Below are 19,193 nucleotides of genomic sequence, written 5' to 3'. Positions count from 1 at the left end.
GGTTAAATCCTGAAAGGCCCTAGTCTCCAGGGACAGAGCTTTCCACCAGGTCGGAGCCATCACTGAAAAGGCCCTGGCCCTGGTGGAGGATAGTCTGACTTCCTTAGGGCCCAGGACCTCTAAACTATGGTTATTCAAAGACCTTAAGATCCTCTGCGGGGCATACCAGGAGAGGCGGTCCCGTAAATACGAGGGCCCTAAGCCACATATTGTAAATATAGGGGACATGAAAGCAACTATAAACACTTACCTGGGGTAGTATAAACATGATAATGTTTAATGATGCTTTCTTCCCTACAAACCCTTACCTTCCAACTTTTGAGAGTACACATTCACAGGTTCATGTTTTATTTTATATGGCTCCACTACGATATATATAATTTAAGTCATGAGTGCATATTAAGCTGATCCATGAACTTTAAGTGCTTACAGTTCAAAACAGATGATGATTGAAGGATGCTGGCATTCTGACAAATGTAATCTCTAAATGTATACAGTGTCACAGTTAAAGCTTCATATGCTTGGCTAGTAGTTCTGAGAAAAAGCATCCAATTGTATTTCGCCCCCAGCTCTGCCTAAAGATGGACATGACTTTTCTCCTCACATTGTGTCTTGTCACTCATAAATAGGCCTGTATTTCTTCAAGGTTCTACTGCTTGGGTTCAAGTATACATAGAGCACAAAACTGGTACAGGATGCTATAGCTTGCTAAATAATGGGTGATTGGGGTGCATATTAAGAGAAGCTTTCCTGTCAGTCATGTTGGCTTCAAATGATTTCTAACTTTGTCTTTTGCTACAGTATGTTGAAGTCAGTGAGAGTAATGGAAATCCAAAATAAATGGTTATAATTGAAGCTTTATATTTAGATGGGGAGGGGGATTTGCAGCCTAATCGTGTTGGAAAGAGGTGGTTTGGGGAGTGCCAACGCTATTATATTCTATCGTTAACAATGGCATTCTGCAATAGTTGCAAGTTATTTTACATTTCCTTAAGCACAACACTGTGGTTCACATTGCACCAGTGTTCATCAATATGATTAATTGGTTCAAAATGAGTTTCTAGCTAAGAGATAGCATATCAAGACAAACCCCCTGGATGGTTAAGTCCAGTCAAAGGCGACTATGGGGATGCAGTGCTCATCTTGCTTTCAGGCCGAGGGAGACAGTGTTTGTCCACAGACAGCTTTCCAGGTCATATGGCCAGCATGACTAAACCGCTTCTGGCGCAATGGGACACAGTGCCGGAAACCAGAGCGCACGGAAATGCCGTTTACCTTCCTGCCACAGTGGTACCTATTTATTTACTTGCACTGGCTTGCTTTTGAACTTCTAGGTAGGCAGGAGTTGGGACACAGCAACAGGAGCTCACCCCATTGTGCAGATTGGAACCGCCAACCTTCTGATCGGCAAGCCGAAGAGGCTCAGTGGTTTAGACCACAGCGCCACAGCATGGAAGAAGGAAATCTTGCTGTAATTAAAGAAAAGTAGCTCTCATTATGACTTTAAATTTTGGAGCAGAGGGAGCCTGACTCGCACCAAGTGGGCAACATCAACTGCGGGAAAGTTACAGGGAAAAGGTCTATGCATACTGAACAGCACTCTCATTTTCACCCAATAAAAACAATGGAAAAACTCAAGACAAATGTGTATCAAAGTTGTCACGCCACCACCAAGTGCCTTTCATTGTCAATTTGATCCTGCCACTCTGTCTTTCAATATCATTGCAAAGTCCCTGATTTTCATGTTATGTCTTACAATTTGCCTGCCACTACGCTAATAGAAAACCACCAGAGCAGTCAAATATATAGTGAAATGTGACTACAGTAGCTTAATCTAGAAAATGGTACATTGGTTGTGCTAGTGAAAATGCTGTCCCCATAGGCTGGGATTTGTATCTTAGAACAGCTTGCATTGCCTCTAGCCTTAGCTAAGATTTTACTAATGTTCCCTTCCCTGTATCATATTTGGGTAATGGGTCTGCATTCTTTACTCTCTTAAGATGGTTAAACCAGATCCCCTTTCCGCACCCCCTCCCTAGCACTGAAGCTAAATGTTTGAGATCTATGCATTACTTTATCATCCAAATAGACTGTTACAAAGTCCTGGCAGCCTTTGAACACTAGGGCTATTCGTCTCTGGCATGAAAATCAAAGGAACTGACTATAAATGGATGAGGTCTTGCTGGGATCCAAAATGGTGCTTAAGCTTTGGATTTTGGAACAAATGGAATTTACTAGAAATGATTTACAGATCGCCATTTTTCCAGCTGTCACTACCTTTCATTTAAAAAGAAGAAGGCAAAAATGAGATACTGCATTTCAAAGGATTGTGCATCTTTATTTTTCCTTGAGAATCGCCCATTGCAATTATTTTTTCTGACATTCTCTGTCTTCAGTTTTGGAACCAGCAGGACCATTTCAAACATTACCTTTTCCTACACAAAGATGCAAAGTGCATTACTTTGCCATGGATGCATAATGCCCTGAATGTCCAGAATTGGCCTCCACAGTCACTTACGGGCTCATTGTTAAAACCGTGTTTATGGAAGACAATCTTACTCGGCTACAAGTGATCGCCAAAGAAGAAGGTGATTTTATTTTTATTTATAATATATATATATGGTATTTCAAGATTGGTAACAACTATTTAAAATAAGGTAAGGCCAGGTAAAAGTAATTAGAACTGCCAATATCCCTCACATCTATCCCAGCACATCAAATGCTTGGCAGAAGAGGAAGGTGTTCGTCTTTTTACTTGCAACTTTTCCACCTCCTCAACTGCTTTTCCTTCTAGCAATTACAGGTGCACATTTGTGAGAGTAAATGCACACATCTGGAAGTCTACAGGAGGGAAGCAGCCAGAGTAGAAAGAAAGGGCCCTTTTGGCTCTTCTCTCATCCAAATCAACCCTGCTCAAGTCTGCTTTACCCTAACAGACATGGCAATAACACTTTTTGGTGCACACATTTCTGCATATAATGTTCTCCCCCAACCCCACTTTCAGGCCTCTCATGAAAAGACACAGTTTGCTGGGTTAGCTAAATAAAAGGTTCTGAAATATTCAAAGACAATAAAAGTTTAATATCACTGTGAGTCACAATTTGAGAACAGGCCAACATCTAATTTGGAGCAGGCATTTTACTACTAAATACTTCATAAGATGAAATTCTTTTGTGCTGCCTTCTCCACATCCCTTCCATAACCGAAATGAAATTGAATAATAGTTGGCCTAAATGATGACCAAGTGGCTTTCAGCAGCATTTTTGGCACATAGTTGCTTCCATAACAGACTTTATTTGTATGCTTTCATTACACCTTCTATTTCAAGCAGCATCACAAGGTCAAGGTCAAGGTCACTAATATCTTTGAGAGGAAACTGAAACGATTCAGCAAAAATCACACGAGACAACAGACTCCTCCAAAACTGCACAAGAGGAGAGACATGGAGGGTGAATATTGTTAGTTATATGCATGATTATAGTTGCTCATTAAAAATACTAATTCTCTCTTTACTGTATCCAAACTACAGTTTTGAAAAGCTACGTGTTTCCTAGTATCCCTTCAAAGTTTTTCTTATGATGCAGAGACCTTCCAAAAGATAACACATGCACTTACACAGAAATCCTCAAGATATTTGTGAAAACATGCCAAATATTACAAATGTTTGTCATAGCATCTAAGGCTTTCAAAAGGCTACTCATGCATTATGGATCAGCGAGGGGTGGGGGTGGTTTGATGTATCTATACACATATTTTTATCCCATATTTTTCTAGTGCTCATGCACCTAACAATTAAAAACACAATATAAAAACTGAGGCAATATAACAGAGCAGATAGGTACACAGCAGACAAACCAAAAGCATCAGATAATTTTTTTTAAAAGCCTGCTTAAACAGAAAGATTTTGACCATAGAGTAAACCACCACAGAGGAGACCAACCAAGCCTTATGGAGCAAAGAGTTCACATATTTTAGATGCAGCCACAAAGAAGGTCTTTCTTCCATCCCCACCAGTCGAGGCTCCATAGTTGGAACATAGAGAAGGGGCCCCTCTGTAAGAGCTTAGGGAATGGAAAGGGTCGTGTTGGATGTGGTGATTTGCAAGGTCACCTGGATCCAAGGCAGGGGTCGCCAACCTTTTTGGATCATTTCAAATTTTGAGAGTGTGTTTGGGGCACCAGTCACGTAACAGCTGTTGGGGTGTGTGTGTGTGTGTGTGTGTGTGTGTGTGTGTGTGAGAGAGAGAGAGAGAGAGAGAGAGAGAGAGAGAGAGAGAGAGAGAGAGTGTGTTATGTGTGTGGTACAACACAAAATTAGAGAGGCAGCCACCCCTGGCAGCCTTATGTGAAACCATAGGAAGTCAGTTATGCCCTACTGGTCCCAATTGTGGAGATCACGATCACACTCACTCACTGTTATCATTTCTATCTAATAGCAACAGGCCACATTCCTAAGTGCCAGGAAAAATATACAAGGTGGCCACACTACTCACTCTCATTTCACAGAAATTGGTTAAATGATACCTGCGCTTTCTGCCCCACAGCTTTCTTTTTCCAAGGGCCAGAAAAATTTTCAAAAATAAAAATTAAAGCTTAAGAGTCTGGGGCACCAGGAAAAGCCTTTGCAGCTGTCTATGGCACCAGGCTTGCAACCCCTGACATCAGCCATTTTATAGTTTGCTGCTTTGCCTTGTCTTGGATTTTAAAAATGAATCAAGTAGTTCGGCTTTGGAACATTGCTATTTAAGAGATGGAATTTAGAAACAGCCTGAAGGGTGTTAGCTAAATCTGTACCTTGTACAAAGCAACTCCCCTACAAAAACACACATCTTCAAAAGAGTTTGCAATCCTAATTTTGGACGTTTTACTCTTTGGGCCTAAGTCAACAAAACCATCGTAAAGTAGTATTCCTGCTCTCCAAACATATCTGAATGACTTAGATGTCACCTAGGTCATTTGGAAAATTTGGGTTGTGCTGTATTTGCTCATATAATTATATATTCCTTCCTCTTTTTCTACTGCTATTTCTCTCTCAGTTTTCATAGGAACTGGGAGCCCAGCATCAACATTAAGGAGATCTAGATTATACTAGTAGTTTTCACCAAGCATGTGCAATGCTTAGCCACAAGCTGTATAAAACAAGTCTCTTGCTTATATATCCAGTAATGGGGGTTGACTCACTCCTGACACACCTAGTTATTAAATTTCTTTAGCTAGTTTAGACACTTACTTTCTTTGCTTAGGGAAAAAAAACCTCTGTATTTCCTTTAATCTGGTGTCTTCATTAAGAGAAAAGTGAAAGAAAGATTTGAGGCTACGTCCAAAGAAAATGCCAGTTAGTTCAGTATTTGATTTTATGTGTGGGGAAAGAACCAAAATAAAATAAAATAAAAATACAGAGAGTAACTGATCAGAAGTGGGATAAAATTTAATAGCATTAGCAGCATTAAAGTGCTTACAGTACTGGGCAGTGAAATGGGAGATTCACGTACAGAATTGTTTTTAATCTTTTAAAGCAAAAGTTAAAAGATTTAGAGAATTTAACTACCAGATACAAAATACAGTAGTGCTTATTTACATTTCTGTGCCATTCCAAAAGGCTTGGGACAAAGAGAACTAGAGTAGATATAGCGCATATACTCTTGTGGGAAAGGAGTACCATGTACTTCTCCACATGTACTTACAACCAAAATTTGGGCCTGCTTCTCAGATGATAAATCTGTGTCTAGACGGAATCACTTGAAAATAGAGGTGGAGGCTCATGGGACGGATAGATGTGACAAGTTCTTGCACACAGATGTCAGGGAAAATGGTGCTAGCCTGCCTCCCCACCTCCAATATGATTTCTATGTATAGTAAACTCAAGGTAGCACTGTGCAAATCTAACTGCTGCAGTGTGAGCAACAAGCCAACTGCATGTTTGAGTAGCAAACACTAACATTTCAAACTGTGATGCTGCTGTAAAGTTTGTACTTGCTTGGTACAATATACAGATTTGTCCACCTTATAGTACTCAAATGCTGTTATCCATCTGTCTCGGGAGACAATGGAGACAATTTCGGGAGACAATGGACAACTCCCTTTGGGAGTGAGGTCAAGCACTCAAATGTATAACAAATCAAAATGTTGCTTCCCTGAGAAATTATCCGTGACTCAGAATGTCAGATAAGGCAGCACATACGCACAAGGTATGTATGGAAGTGAGAGCTGGACCATAAAGAAGGCTGATCGCCGAAGAATTGATGCTTTTGAATTCTGGTGCTGGAGGAGACTCTTGAGAGTCCCATAGACTGCAAGAAGAACAAACCTATCCATTCTTAAGGAAATCAGCCCTGAGTGCTCACTGGAAGGACAGATCCTGAAGCTGAGGCTCCAATACTTTGGCCACCTCATGAGAAGAGAAGACTCCCTGGAAAAGACCCTGATGCTGGGAAAGATGGAGGGCACAAGGAGAAGGGGACGACAGAGGATGAGATGGTTGGATAGTGTTCTCGAAGCTACCAGCATGAGTTTGACCAAACTGCAGGAGGCAGTGGAAGACTGCCTGGCGTGCTCTGATCCATGGGGGCACAAAGAGTCGGACACGACTAAACAACAACAACAACAGGCACAAGGTGTGCTTTTAGTACAGTTGTTTCTTTTCATCCACAGAAAAGAACCAAGAAAATGCCCCCAAAGGATTTTTTAATCTACTCCAGGGACATGCTAGAGAAGCCCCCAAGTCAATAGAGATGGGCGATGCCAGCTTTTCAACATTGTGGTATATCACCAGCCAAACATCGTGGTCTGGCGATATACCGTGATGTTGGGGGGGAAAGCTGCACTGGCCCCAGCTTGCGAGGCACCAGGGGAAATTGCCGAAGCTCTCACCATGGGAGCCGAGGTAGTTTTGCCCCAGCACCTACTGGGAGCCTGGGACAAGGCAACTTGTTTGTAAGGTTCAGCTGTGGCACGGGCGGGTGAAAAGAAAACAAGGCCATGTTTGACATGATAGAAAGGGAGTGAATGAGTTGCGTTACAGATAAGAACGCATATTGGAGCCATCAGGAGATGGGAGAATGCAACAAATTATGCTACAGAAGCTTCAAAGAGAATGGAAGATTGAGCACTTATGCATAGCTGGTGGTGTAAAACAGGGTAGTAACAAAGGGGACTAACAGCATATCTAATTAAGTCAGCATGGTTGAAATAATGCTTTAATTAGTCAGTGTTGCTGAAATGATGCTTTGAGACTGTGCTGAACTAACACTGGTATGGGTTGCTTCTGGAGTCCCAGAAGAGGAACAATAGTTGGCGAATTGTGGAGTGAAATGTAGTACGAGAGAGGAGTGGAGTGTTCAGCTTTCAGGTCAACTGCCCCCCACCAAGTTCAAATCTCCTACATACATATACATTTTATTTATTACATGTATATCCCACCTTTCGTCCAAGAAGCCCCCCCTTCATTTTATCATTGAGTAACCCTTTGAGGTAGGTTAGTGTGCGAGAATGCAAATGGCGCAAAGTTGCCCCACAAGCTTCACAGATGAGTGGGGATTCAAACTCTGGCCTGCTGCAACCATGTCTATTTTGTCCTGAAGGCAGACCCTTGTATTTTTTTAAACTACAACAAGCCAACAACAGTGGCTGGGTCCTTGCATGTTCTACTCACATTTATAGTGGAACATGATTATTTCAAGCATCATAGGAACAAATTTCATAGCGCCACTGTGTTAGAAGTTCATTTGGTAAAATGCAATCGATTTATGAGTAGTTGAAAAATTAACATGTAAACTTCTAAAATTATATGCGGTCATACTAAGAGCCTTTAAGTAAAGGAGGGCGATCAGAGGAAGTCTGGGAAGACTTGTAGATAATCCATTAGAAAGAGATAAATCCAAGATCTACAGTAAAGTAATGCCTCTGTTAGAACCAACCAAAATGTCATGAAGTCATGAGTAACCTTTCTAATTCCCAATATATATCTGAAACTATGCAAATATTTGACATTCTTTTTTTATATATATATATAAATTTTTATTGAAATTTTTCCATAAAAAACAATAAACAAATCCATTTATATATCACAAATTTTGTCTTGTTTGGACCTCCCCCAACTTTTCTGACAATCGTTCGTATTTCAAATCTTCTCTTCACATTCCTTGGTTTTATATTGCCATTAAGTATTATATTTCTATCCTTACTTGCCTTTTGACAATACTCCTTCTATTTTCACAAAGCTTCTTTAAAACACGCTAGCGTTATACTGTCCTCACATATACTTTCCAAATACTCTGTAAATTTCCCCCAGTCCTCAATAAAGTTCTGGTCCTTTTGGTATCTAATTTTCCCTGTGAATTTGTCTAACTCTGCGTAATCTATTAATTTTAACCTCCATTCCTCCAAGGTCGGAACCTCTTCTTGTTTCCACCTTTGGGCTAGCAGTGTCCTTGCTGCAACAATAGCATATTGAAACAATTTACAATCTCTCCTACTGATCTCCGTTCTTGTTATTCCCAAAAGGAAGGTTTCTGGTTTTTTAGCAAAGCTATATTTTAGCATTTTCTTTAATTCATTGTATATCGTCTCCCAGAACCCCCTTACTTTTTTACAGTCCCACCACATGTGCATAAATGTACCCTCCTTCTCCTTGCACCTCCAACATTTATTACAGGTTTTGTACATTTTTGCCAATTTTGCTGGTGTCATATACCACCTGTAAACCATCTTCATTACATTTTCTTTTAGTGTGGTGCAAGCCGTAAATTTCAGGTTCTCATTCCATATTTTCTGCCAATCGTCGAGGTCTATATTATATCCTAGATCTTTGGCCCACTGAATCATTACTACTTTCACTTCCTCATCTATTGTGTGCCATTCCAGCAAAATTTTGTACATTTTGGAAATTGTTTTGGAGTCGTTGTTCACTATCTCTGTTTGGTATCTCGAATCTTTTTCTTTATACCCCTTTTCTTTCACATCCTTTTTAAACATTTCATTTATTTGGTGATAGTGCAGCCAATCAAAGACATGCTCTTTGACTTGTTCATATGGTTTTAATCTCCACTTTCCTCCTTCTTTCTCTACTAGGTCTCCATAGGTAATCCAATCACTTCTCATATTAACTTTTTTGACTCCCATGACCTCTAGTGGGGATAGCCAATGTGGCACCCCCCCTTCCAATATGTTTTTATATCTGTCCCAAACTTCCCATAGCGATTTCCGGAAGATGTGATTTTCAAAAGTTTTGTATCCCTTCTTCTTTTCTTTCCAAAGGTACGCGTGCCATCCGAATCTGTTGTCGAATCCTTCCAAATCTAGGAGTTTTGTATTTTTAAGTTTAATCCATTCTTTTAACCAGCAAAGACACGATGCTTCGTAATATAACTTCATAGCGCCACTGTGTTAGAAGTTCATTTGGTAAAATGCAATCGATTTATGAGTAGTTGAAAAATTAACATGTAAACTTCTAAAATTATATGCGGTCATACTAAGAGCCTTTAAGTAAAGGAGGGCGATCAGAGGAAGTCTGGGAAGACTTGTAGATAATCCATTAGAAAGAGATAAATCCAAGATCTACAGTAAAGTAATGCCTCTGTTAGAACCAACCAAAATGTCATGAAGTCATGAGTAACCTTTCTAATTCCCAATATATATCTGAAACTATGTAAATATTTGACATTCATGTTCCATAAATAAACTTCAGAAAAATAAAAAGTCCAGCACTTGCACACATTCAAGAATGTTGAAAAGCAGACACCCTTGTTGAGTCTGGACTCCCCCTAATTATCCTGATTCTTTTAAAGAATTAGGGCCTTGCTGCCTAAGTGTTTTGAAAGCTATTCATCTACCGTCCCAAAATAACTCAGCCTTTTTGTCTGTGAATTAAGATGCTCACAGTTCATTCAGTGCACATTTTGAGCACTACCAAGCATAGCTTGTTCATAACTTGCTACAAGCTTTAAAATGGACTGAAATGCTTTTCATAATTAACAGTGGGACGGAGGTATATTCTTGCTATATTAATTATCTCATTTGCACGCTACAGTTCAAAGGACTAACAGATCACTAGGTTAAGTACTGAATATTCTTCTGTTTCTTAGAAGGTGAGGGATGAAGGGCATGGGAAATGAGTTTTCAAACACTTTGTTGCTACCATTTGCAAATGCCAGATTCTAAAGGTCAAAAGACGTAAGCCAAAGCAAGAATTTACAAAACCCTTTTGGAAACCGCAAAGAACTCTGGTTCTAAAAAGAAGGTAATTACAACAAGGCCTTAGGTTGACTATGTAATGTGCTATCTTATTAAACTAAGAAAATTTAGCCTCTACAGACTGTATGTAGACATTAACTTGCCAGACATTAACTTTGAAATGGTTTTCAATACAGTGTGGTATATTTGCATAGAACCTAAGGCAATGGGGAACGCTTTAATGAAACTACAGCATATTGCTTTCATATGCACACTAAATAAGCAAAATGGGATCTGTGGAAAGATATTAATAAAGCCTGAACAAACTTTCTAAATTAATGTTGACTGTGACTAATTTATTTGAGCAAAGAGCTAGGCAGGCCTAGCAAGTGTCGCTGATGCACTGACATTCCAGAGAACCCATAGATCAGAAGTTTCTGGAGTACAAAATGTGTCATTCTGAAGGCATCAGATACTAGAAAACCTTTTCCAGTTTTGTGCGGACAAGGGGAAACATAGGATTGTATCCAGTGTTGCCATTACACCTGGGCAAAGGAACTTCCCTCTCATCTCTCTGCTGGAACTCCTTGTGCACCCTCAAAATCTGCTGCAGAGGGTTGCAGGATTCTCTGGAGTGGTTTTGGGGCACATGTGGAGAGGATGGGGTAGGCAACCTAAGGCCCGTGGGCCGGATGCAGCCCAATCGCCTTCTCAATCCGGCCCGCGTATGGTCCAGGAATCAGCTTGTTTTTACAGGAGTAGAATGTGTCCTTTTATTTAAAATGCATTTCTGGGTTATTTGTGGTCTGGGTTATTTGTGGTCTGATGGTGGACCGGCCCACGGCTGGAAAGTGTTGCTGACCCCTGATCCACAGCATCATTGGAGAGGGCACTGGCACGGCACCTGGGCTCCAGTGGGTGAGCCCGCCCCACCCCCAGCACACTGCATCCCATGGCGTGTGTGCCCACCCAGGGCAGCAAACAGGGCAGCAAACACAATGTCCCTGCTGTCTACTACTCCGTAATATAACAAAGCAAAAAAGTTAGTGAGTTATTGATATCAAGCTCTATAGTGTCAGCTTCTCTTTTAGAAACAAAACCGACTACATTCATTTGAAATGTTGAAACCAATCTGAGTGTACACAGTTATTTCAAATTCATTAGAGTTTTTGTAATTCAAAGGTAAATACTATGCCAAATTCAATTCAGCTGAAAAACAGCAAAAGCAATTCCTCACTTTAAAAAAACTGATTTAGAACACGAAGAATCAACACTTCATTCTTTTAATGTTAGGTCACTGACAAATGCTAAGCTCCAGGCGGCTTGAAAAACCTGCTATGACCTGCTGTGCCAAACTGGTTACTTGGCAAGTCTCAATTTTTCGTTAAAATTTGTAGAGAGATCTTTCCTCTGTAATAATATTGGTTCCCCCCTACCTTTTCAATTCCCAATTAAAGTTAACAATGTGGAGATATACAGTAATGAAAGCTGCTTTCATTATACACTAAATTTAATTAATGTGTCATACAAAAATGGAAAGACACCTGCATTTAATATTACACTGTCAGAACATGCACGCTGCAGTGCTGAACGACTTCCAACTAGGGCTGTTTTACACACTTTTTGTTTTAATTGCCTTCCCAACTTTTGGACAAAACCGAGGTCCGTATGCTCTATGCAGGGCAATGTGCACATTTAAAAATAGAAATAAACAAAAGCCCCTTACATTATTTCTATGTAAGAATATCATTTTTGTGTGTGGAATAGATCTAATGCAATAGGGAAAAGTCAATTTCATGTCCATTGAAAAATAGCACCATTTAATAAATTTGAGGTTTAAAAATAAGAGAAGATAAGGATATTTACAGAACACACAATATTCAACTTCCAAACCAAGGATGCTTAATTTAACTTTAACTTTAACGGGGGGGGGGGGCGCTACCAGAAAAGTAGATTTGATTCCGTCTTCATACTAAAAGAAAGCCAAGCAGGCTGGGTATAGAGAAGAAGAACAGAAATTGAGATATGGAAGAGCTGGCCAAAGTGCCAGAGAAAGTTTGAAAAGGCTATGCTAGCACCCAATTATGAAATACCTAAGCAGGTGGCAGAGCCAGATGTGCTGTCCATTTTGTTTATGAAAATGCCATTTCCTACCAATACCAAGTGTTAGGTTTTTTTGTTTTTAAACCTCTTTAGGATCATTATACTGAAGAGTACAAAGAATCAAAAAAGCCCAAGTTAAAATCCACAGATCACAATCCTTGTAAACTGCATTTAGTTTAGCTCAACCGTTGGGATTCGAAAAGGGTTTGACATGACAGATGTTGCTGAAGAACAACAATTCTCATTACAATTTTATATTCTGTGTATTTTAACCAACGCCAAGAGATCGTATGAGACAACTAACTGTAAGCTAGTCAAGAGAAAAACCTCCACTTTGCAGTAATCTGAAAGATACATATATGCAGAGAGACACAGCTGTCCTGGTCAGATGTTCAACTTGATTTGTCTTCAGCCACACCATAAGATATTACATATATATGATTAACAATGAAATACTGTGTGTCTACTCAGAAGCAAGTCCCACTGAGTTACCCAAGTTGGTATAGAACTGCATCCTACCACTGTTTTTCTACCAAATAATGTACCCCTTGGGAAATGTGTGGTAAAGATGAGTGCTTTCCAAGAACCAAGGTTTCGGGTACCTAGGTTCCCGAGTGGCTTGGCTCCTGAACAAATTGGATCCCGCACGTCGCAAACCTGGAAATAAGTGTTCCAGTTTGTGAATGTTTTTGGGAAGCCAAACGTCTATTTTGGCTGTCGGCATTGTTTCCGGGGCCAATCAGAAGCCGTGCCTTGGTTTGCAAACGTTGTGGAAGTCGAATGGACTTCAAGAACGGATTGAGTTCGGGAAACCAGGAACCACAGGAAGGAGACATCAAAAAGTATACGTAATAACAAGTCACAAAATGGCATGTCTTAATGTGAAAATATTTGAGATAGAAATAGTTTTAGATCATGTGTAGCAGATGTTGGGGTGGTAAGTAATAAAATACTATTTTTGTAGTGAAAGAATATGCTGCATTGACTTTATTACTACAAAATTTAGTAACTTCAGAATTGATGCACATTTTAAAACTGAAAATGGATTGCACTTGGATTATTCCAAGATGATTAAACTTGACTTACCGACACAAAAGAAGGTTTCACACATAAATGAGTGCGCTTCACCCAGACAATTATGTAGTCTGTAGGGTTAAACAGTCTGATTTTTTTTGTTTTATTCTTTAAACGGCTTTGTTTTACTACAATCAAGCATTGTGAGATAAACAAATAGTGATCCTTATTATCCCTGTTCAGAAGGGCACCAACAATCCCAACCAACTAACTTGGGTCAGTTTGGAATTCTGCTACCCCTAACATCCTGCCAATCAATCATTAAGACTTACAATTTTTGGATATACCATGCCTTATGTAAGGTATATAAAATAACCAAACCTTCTTTATCTTTAATTCAACATGGGCTATTGGAGCATAAGTTTGCACATACTTCTAGATGAAACATGTCTGATGCACTAGGACTATAGTGGGAAGGATTTAGCTCACTATAGGCTTGCTTTAAAACCTTTTATCTACATTGTGAAACAAGTAAAGTAGAAAGCATATAAAAATAACAATTCAGACACTATAGGAAAGAGCCACTGTCCTCCTAGTGGTGCAGCAATAAAACTGCTAGCACATTTGCAAAGCTAAGTAGGGTGCGGTATGGTTTCAAATTGGATGGGGGACCATATGTTGAGATTCCTGCATTGCAGGGGGTTGGACTAGATGACCCTTATAATCCCTTCCAACTCTACAATTCGAATATACTTACCGTATATTGGCTATATGTTGTTGCACAGGCTGATGCTGAAAATGTTCAGGCCACTGATGATGTAGGCAGAATGAGGGCGAGGACTGAAGACAGCAGGCAGTCTGATACAAGGGTGTATGTTTTTGGCAAGCGGATGCTGAATATTCTGTATGAAGGTTTGGGCAGCAGGAAGTTAATGGAGATGGCGCCGCATTGCCAGACAGTGAAAGGCATTCTTGCTGATTACAATGGTGATTTAGAGGCTGATGATGGTATGGGCAAGGGCGACAACACTGTGATAATACCTGTGGAGTTCTTTGGTCATCTACAGGCAGAAACGATGGTTTTAGCATGCCATTAAGTTGAAGGCACCCATTTGCACTCACTTTTCTTCTTGTGGTTTCCTTAGATGGGAGGTTTTGGACGGCAACATTGCCATCACTGGTTGCAAGGAGATCAGGACTAGTTGCATTGGTCGGGATGTTACCATTGCTCAGAACGACAAAGTCATTGCTCCCATTGCTTGTAGCCATGCTCCAAAGTTCTGGTGGTCTGAAATGCTTCTAGAAGGGAGAAAAAGAAAGAAAAAGTTAAAAATGAAAAAGGCACAATTTTGTCAATAATATATTGGTCTCAGTGTTCTATATGATCTGCTGAATAAAAAGAAACCTGGATTAAGGATGCACCAAGTATCTGTACAGTTACAATTAGGGCTGGGCGATAGCTGGTTTTCACCATCACGATATATCGCCAGCTAAACATCGCGGTATACCAATATATCACAACGTCTAAAATAAGGATGGAACTAAGTACAGTATAGGGACGCAGGTGGAGCTATGGTCTAAACCACTGAGCCTAGGGCTTGCCGATTGGAAGGTTGGTGGTTTTAATCCCCACGACAGGGTGAGCTCCCGTTGCTCCCCAGCTCCTGCCAACCTAGTAGTTTGAAAGCACCGTCAAAGTGCAAGTAGATAAATTGATACTGCTCCGACGGGAAGGTAAACGGCATTTCCGTGCGCTGCTCTGGTTTTTCCAGAAGCGACTTAGTCATGCTGGCCACATGACCCAGAAAAATTGTCTGCGGACAAACGTCGGCTCCCTCGACCAGTAAAGCAAGATGAGCGTCACAACTCCAGAGTTGTTCGCGACTGGACTTAACTGTCAGGGGTCCTTTACCTTTTTAAGTACAGTATAGACATTGGCTGGCTTCACGTTTCCCCCCGTATCATGACTTCTGCATTGTCCTTGACCACTGACCAAGCTAACTACAAATGAATTTGAGTCCAACAACACTGGGCAAAGGTTAGCCACCCTGATCTAGAAGAAGAAACTGCTATCACTGATTTAAAATCTTTAGAATGTACATAACATTAAAGCTTTGTGATTGTTAATAGCTTGCTAAGATTCTGCTTGCTCTGCAGGGACCCATAAACATTAATTTTCTCTTTCTTCTCTACTACTGAGCTGTTAAGAGTGCCTGAAACTGTACAGCCAGCCAAGCTATTTAATTGGTTCATCACTAATATCGAACAGAAGGTGCTATGCACAATGGAATGCTGCCCATAGCAACCCTGGATGCTGATTCTCAGAGCCATTTGGGTTTGGAATCCTCAATGCCTAAAGCTAAAGGAGGTGGGGGGAAAAGAGCCCTGAATAATGTAACTTAAAACTATTTGTTCTATGTTACACTCTGCAAAGTTAATACCAAACGGCAACCAGTCAAAACTTGACAGCATTTTCAAGACAGGAATATTTTCCTTCAGAATCCAATTCCTTGCATTCCTATGTTTAATATTCTTTCCTGACCCACTGCACCCTAAACCAGTAGACCCCATTAAAAAGTCACAGAGCACACACTTGCCAAGTTTAAATTTAAGCAGTTGAATGAAGCTGGCTACAGTCTGAAAACATTTAATTTTTAAAATACTGTATGGCTGAAGTAGAGTAGTTTTCTCGTGGATTGCATGGCAATTTCAGAATGGCTACAGAAAGGGATGCAGCAATAAGCACACAATTAAAAAGAAGATTTTTTTCCCTTAAAGAAACATCTGTACACTATTTCTTTTGTGCAATAGATTCAGAAGCACATTGACACACTGGAGAACCACTATCTTCTGAACAGGAAATTCAAGCATCCCAGTCAACCAACAGCTTCTTCCATATTTTCATTAAGATTTCTAAAGCAGCAGGTATAAACATTTATTGATCTGAACTCTGGGCAACCCAAAAAGGTCATGGCTGGGACAAGACAGACCAATTCCTTTGCTGTTAGGATGCAAATACACAAAAAGGCAGCTGAAAAATGACTTTATGACCTACCAAGTCTACAGAGAACGTTTTGTGGTTTCTTTGTTCTCTGTGATGAGAGGGCAAAGATGAGCAGGTTCCCGGCTGCTCCTGATAAGAGACAAGAGGCGCAGCAGACAAACACTAATCAGCAATAAAAGAGCAGCAAGCTAGCAAGAAAAAGCACAGCGAGACCCGTGTTTTAACCTGCTTGCAAAATGCTGAAAGGGAAGGTGTCCAAGTGTGGGAGGCTATTCCATAGAACCTGGGGGCGAAAGAGGTTCTCCTTCTCATGGGGCTCCTTCAGCAAGCTGTTGCCTCAAAGAGAAGAACAGAGTGCGGGGAAGGTTGAAAATTGTAGTTCTGATGTTAAGAATGGAGAGGGGGCTGCCAGGGTATCATTTGGAGAACTGGTTTACCAGGCTTCAGCAGGCTTGTCTGAATTTGTTCTGAGTCTGGCACTATGACCAAAATAAAAGAAGCAAAGGCGCATATGGCTATGGTAGCAGTTTATTACAGAACTCCAGAAGGGAAAAAGCTCTGTTCCTTCTCTTTTTAATCCTACAACTAATTCTCCATTCTGGGGGGGTTATCTTTCTGCTAAGACAACCACTCAAGTACAGGATTTACCTTACAGATAGGTAGCCGTGTTGGTCTGCCATAGTCAAAACAAAACAAAACAAAACAAAACAAAATTCCTTCCAGTAGCACCTTAAAGACCAACTAAGTTAGTTCTTGGTATGAGCTTTCGTGTGCATGCACACTTCTTCAGATACACTGAAACAGAAGTTTCCAGACCCTTCTATATAGTGAGAAGGTGGGGAGGGGTATTACTCAGAAGGGTGGTGGGAATGGGTGATGGACAGATAGCTGTGATGAGCTGTTGACGACTCTTAACGACTGCAATAGGTATTACAGGAAAAAGCAATGGGTGAGAAGGTGAAAAGTGGCTTTGTCATGTATAATGAGATAAAAATCCAATGTCTTTGTTCAGACCAGGTTTCTCCATGGTTTTAAGTTTGGTGATAAGTTGCAATTCAGCAGCTTCTCTTTTCCAGTCTATTTCTGAAATTCCTTTGTAGTAAAACAGCTACTTTGAGATCTTGTATAGAATGTCCTGGGAGATTTACCTTGCTATGGGATGGTTAGTACATCAGCCATGGCAATATAGTTCTCTTTTCACCCCCCCTTTTTTTTGCTTTCCTTTGGTGTCCTCTGCTCAGGGCCAATTTTGGGGTCCAAGGATTACACACACATGAAAGCGGTGGATGAATGAAAGGACCCTGTGAATGGTAGGGAAAGGAAGACCTCCTAGGATGAGAGATTGGGAGAAGAAAGGAAAGTTCCCAGGCGAGAACTGGGAGGGTCCATTACTTTCTGTGTGAGGCAAGGGTTAAAGGCTACCTTTGAGACAGGACTCTGTGATTTCTTCTCTCTCCCTGTTTTTATTTATACCAATCTCTTTTATCTTATTGTATTATGAAAAAACTTTAATAATTTTTTTAAAGAATTTTTTGTCTGTAAAAATGATTCTGATATTATGTTGAGGTGCAGGAATATCTTGCATCTGAGTTTTGAGACTACAGACAGAAAATTTCAACACCATCAGTAATGTACTTTGGACTCAGCATTAAACATCAAACTGCAAAAAACAAACAATAGCAACTTCAATCTCTACCCCTCAGTTGCACAGAAGGCAAAGTGACTCCCAAACGTTCCTCTAGATCAGGCATAGAAAAACTCAGTCCTCCAGATGTTTTGGGACTACAATTCCCATCATCCCTGACCACTGGTCCTGTTAGCTAGGGATGATGGGAGTTGTAGTCCCAGAACATCTGGAGGGCCAAGTTTGCCTATGCCTGCTCTAGATAGTCAGAACCCATGCCCATATCCTCAGGCCAAACCAAGTGAAAGTGATCCCGCAAACCTGGACCAGATGGTACTTGAGGAGCCTCCCTAAGATCTGCTTCAACAGTAGCATCAAATTAGGAATGGAAATTAGTGACTTTGCCCTCAAAGTGCTTCACAAAACTAGTACAGTGGGCTACTCAGTGATCTGTTGCTACATCTGCTGGGCTGATACTAACCAGACCCTTCAGCTTTAGGAAAAGTTCCCCTAGGTAGTTCACAGAGTGTGCAATTGTGGCTATAAAGTGAGCCGTCTATGATGCCATCACCTCCACATAGACTCTCACCTGTGTTTGGTCCAAGACTTTAAGGAAGAACTGTAATGCTGTACTGCACTCAGACATGTGTGCAGGATTTTGTGTTCACTCAAGTGAATATTCATTTTAGATGTGGGTAAACCTCTCCCATTCCTTCAGGCCAAGATGACGTATTTCATTACTCTGAAGAGGTTTTTAATGTTATTATTAAGAAAGGGTGTGGGGGCGGTGGGAGAAGGAGGCTTAAAAAAACATTGGTTCAAGAAAAGCCATCTGGACTAACACCACTTACTATTGAAAAAGACAAGTGCAAAATCAGGTGGGAATGAAGTACTGGAAATGTGGTTTCATTTGCAGAGCATTATAAATCTTTAGATGGCCTTAGGAACCAGCTAATTAGCTGTTGAACCATTCATCCCCAGCCTCTCCTAAATCCAACAAAAACTCAGCTTAAAAAACTGATGACAACTGTTCTATAACATTTAACCTAGATTCAACTTGCACATGAAATTATTTCATATATAAGCTGGAAAAGAAAGCTCCCAAGCAAACAATCCTGGTTTAGGGGGGTTGTGCTGTTTAAACCAGGCATAGGCAAACTCGGCCCTCTAGATGTTTTGGGACTACAGCTCCCATCATCCCTGACCACTAGCTAGGGATGAAGGGAGTTGTAGTCCCAAAACATCTAGAGGGCCGAGTTTGCCTATGCCTGGTTTAAAT

At 40.6% G+C, this 19,193-nt stretch overlaps 1 protein-coding gene across 3 annotated transcripts in view; it reads right to left on the bottom strand.

Annotated features, from left to right (window-relative positions):
- The window catches only part of DISP1 (dispatched RND transporter family member 1), a 93,351-nt gene that overhangs the window by 29,270 nt on the left and 44,888 nt on the right, over positions 1–19,193 (bottom strand). For 2 of the 3 annotated variants that reach the window (XM_081903719.1, XM_081903720.1), the window contains exon 2: positions 14,409–14,585. In XM_081903719.1, coding sequence (XP_081759845.1) covers positions 14,409–14,512 — 104 coding nt within the window. In that variant the 5' untranslated portion in view covers positions 14,513–14,585. Of the gene's footprint in view, positions 1–14,043; positions 14,586–19,193 lie in introns of all 3 variants that reach the window. The other variant, XM_081903718.1, reaches the window with a different exon arrangement.

The sequence above is a fragment of the Podarcis melisellensis genome, assembly GCF_964234715.1.
Source record: "Podarcis melisellensis genome assembly, chromosome: 3".
Lineage (NCBI taxonomy): Eukaryota > Metazoa > Chordata > Lepidosauria > Squamata > Lacertidae > Podarcis > Podarcis melisellensis.
Note: the sequence above shows the minus strand (reverse complement) of the source record. Positions and strands in the feature narration are given on the sequence as shown.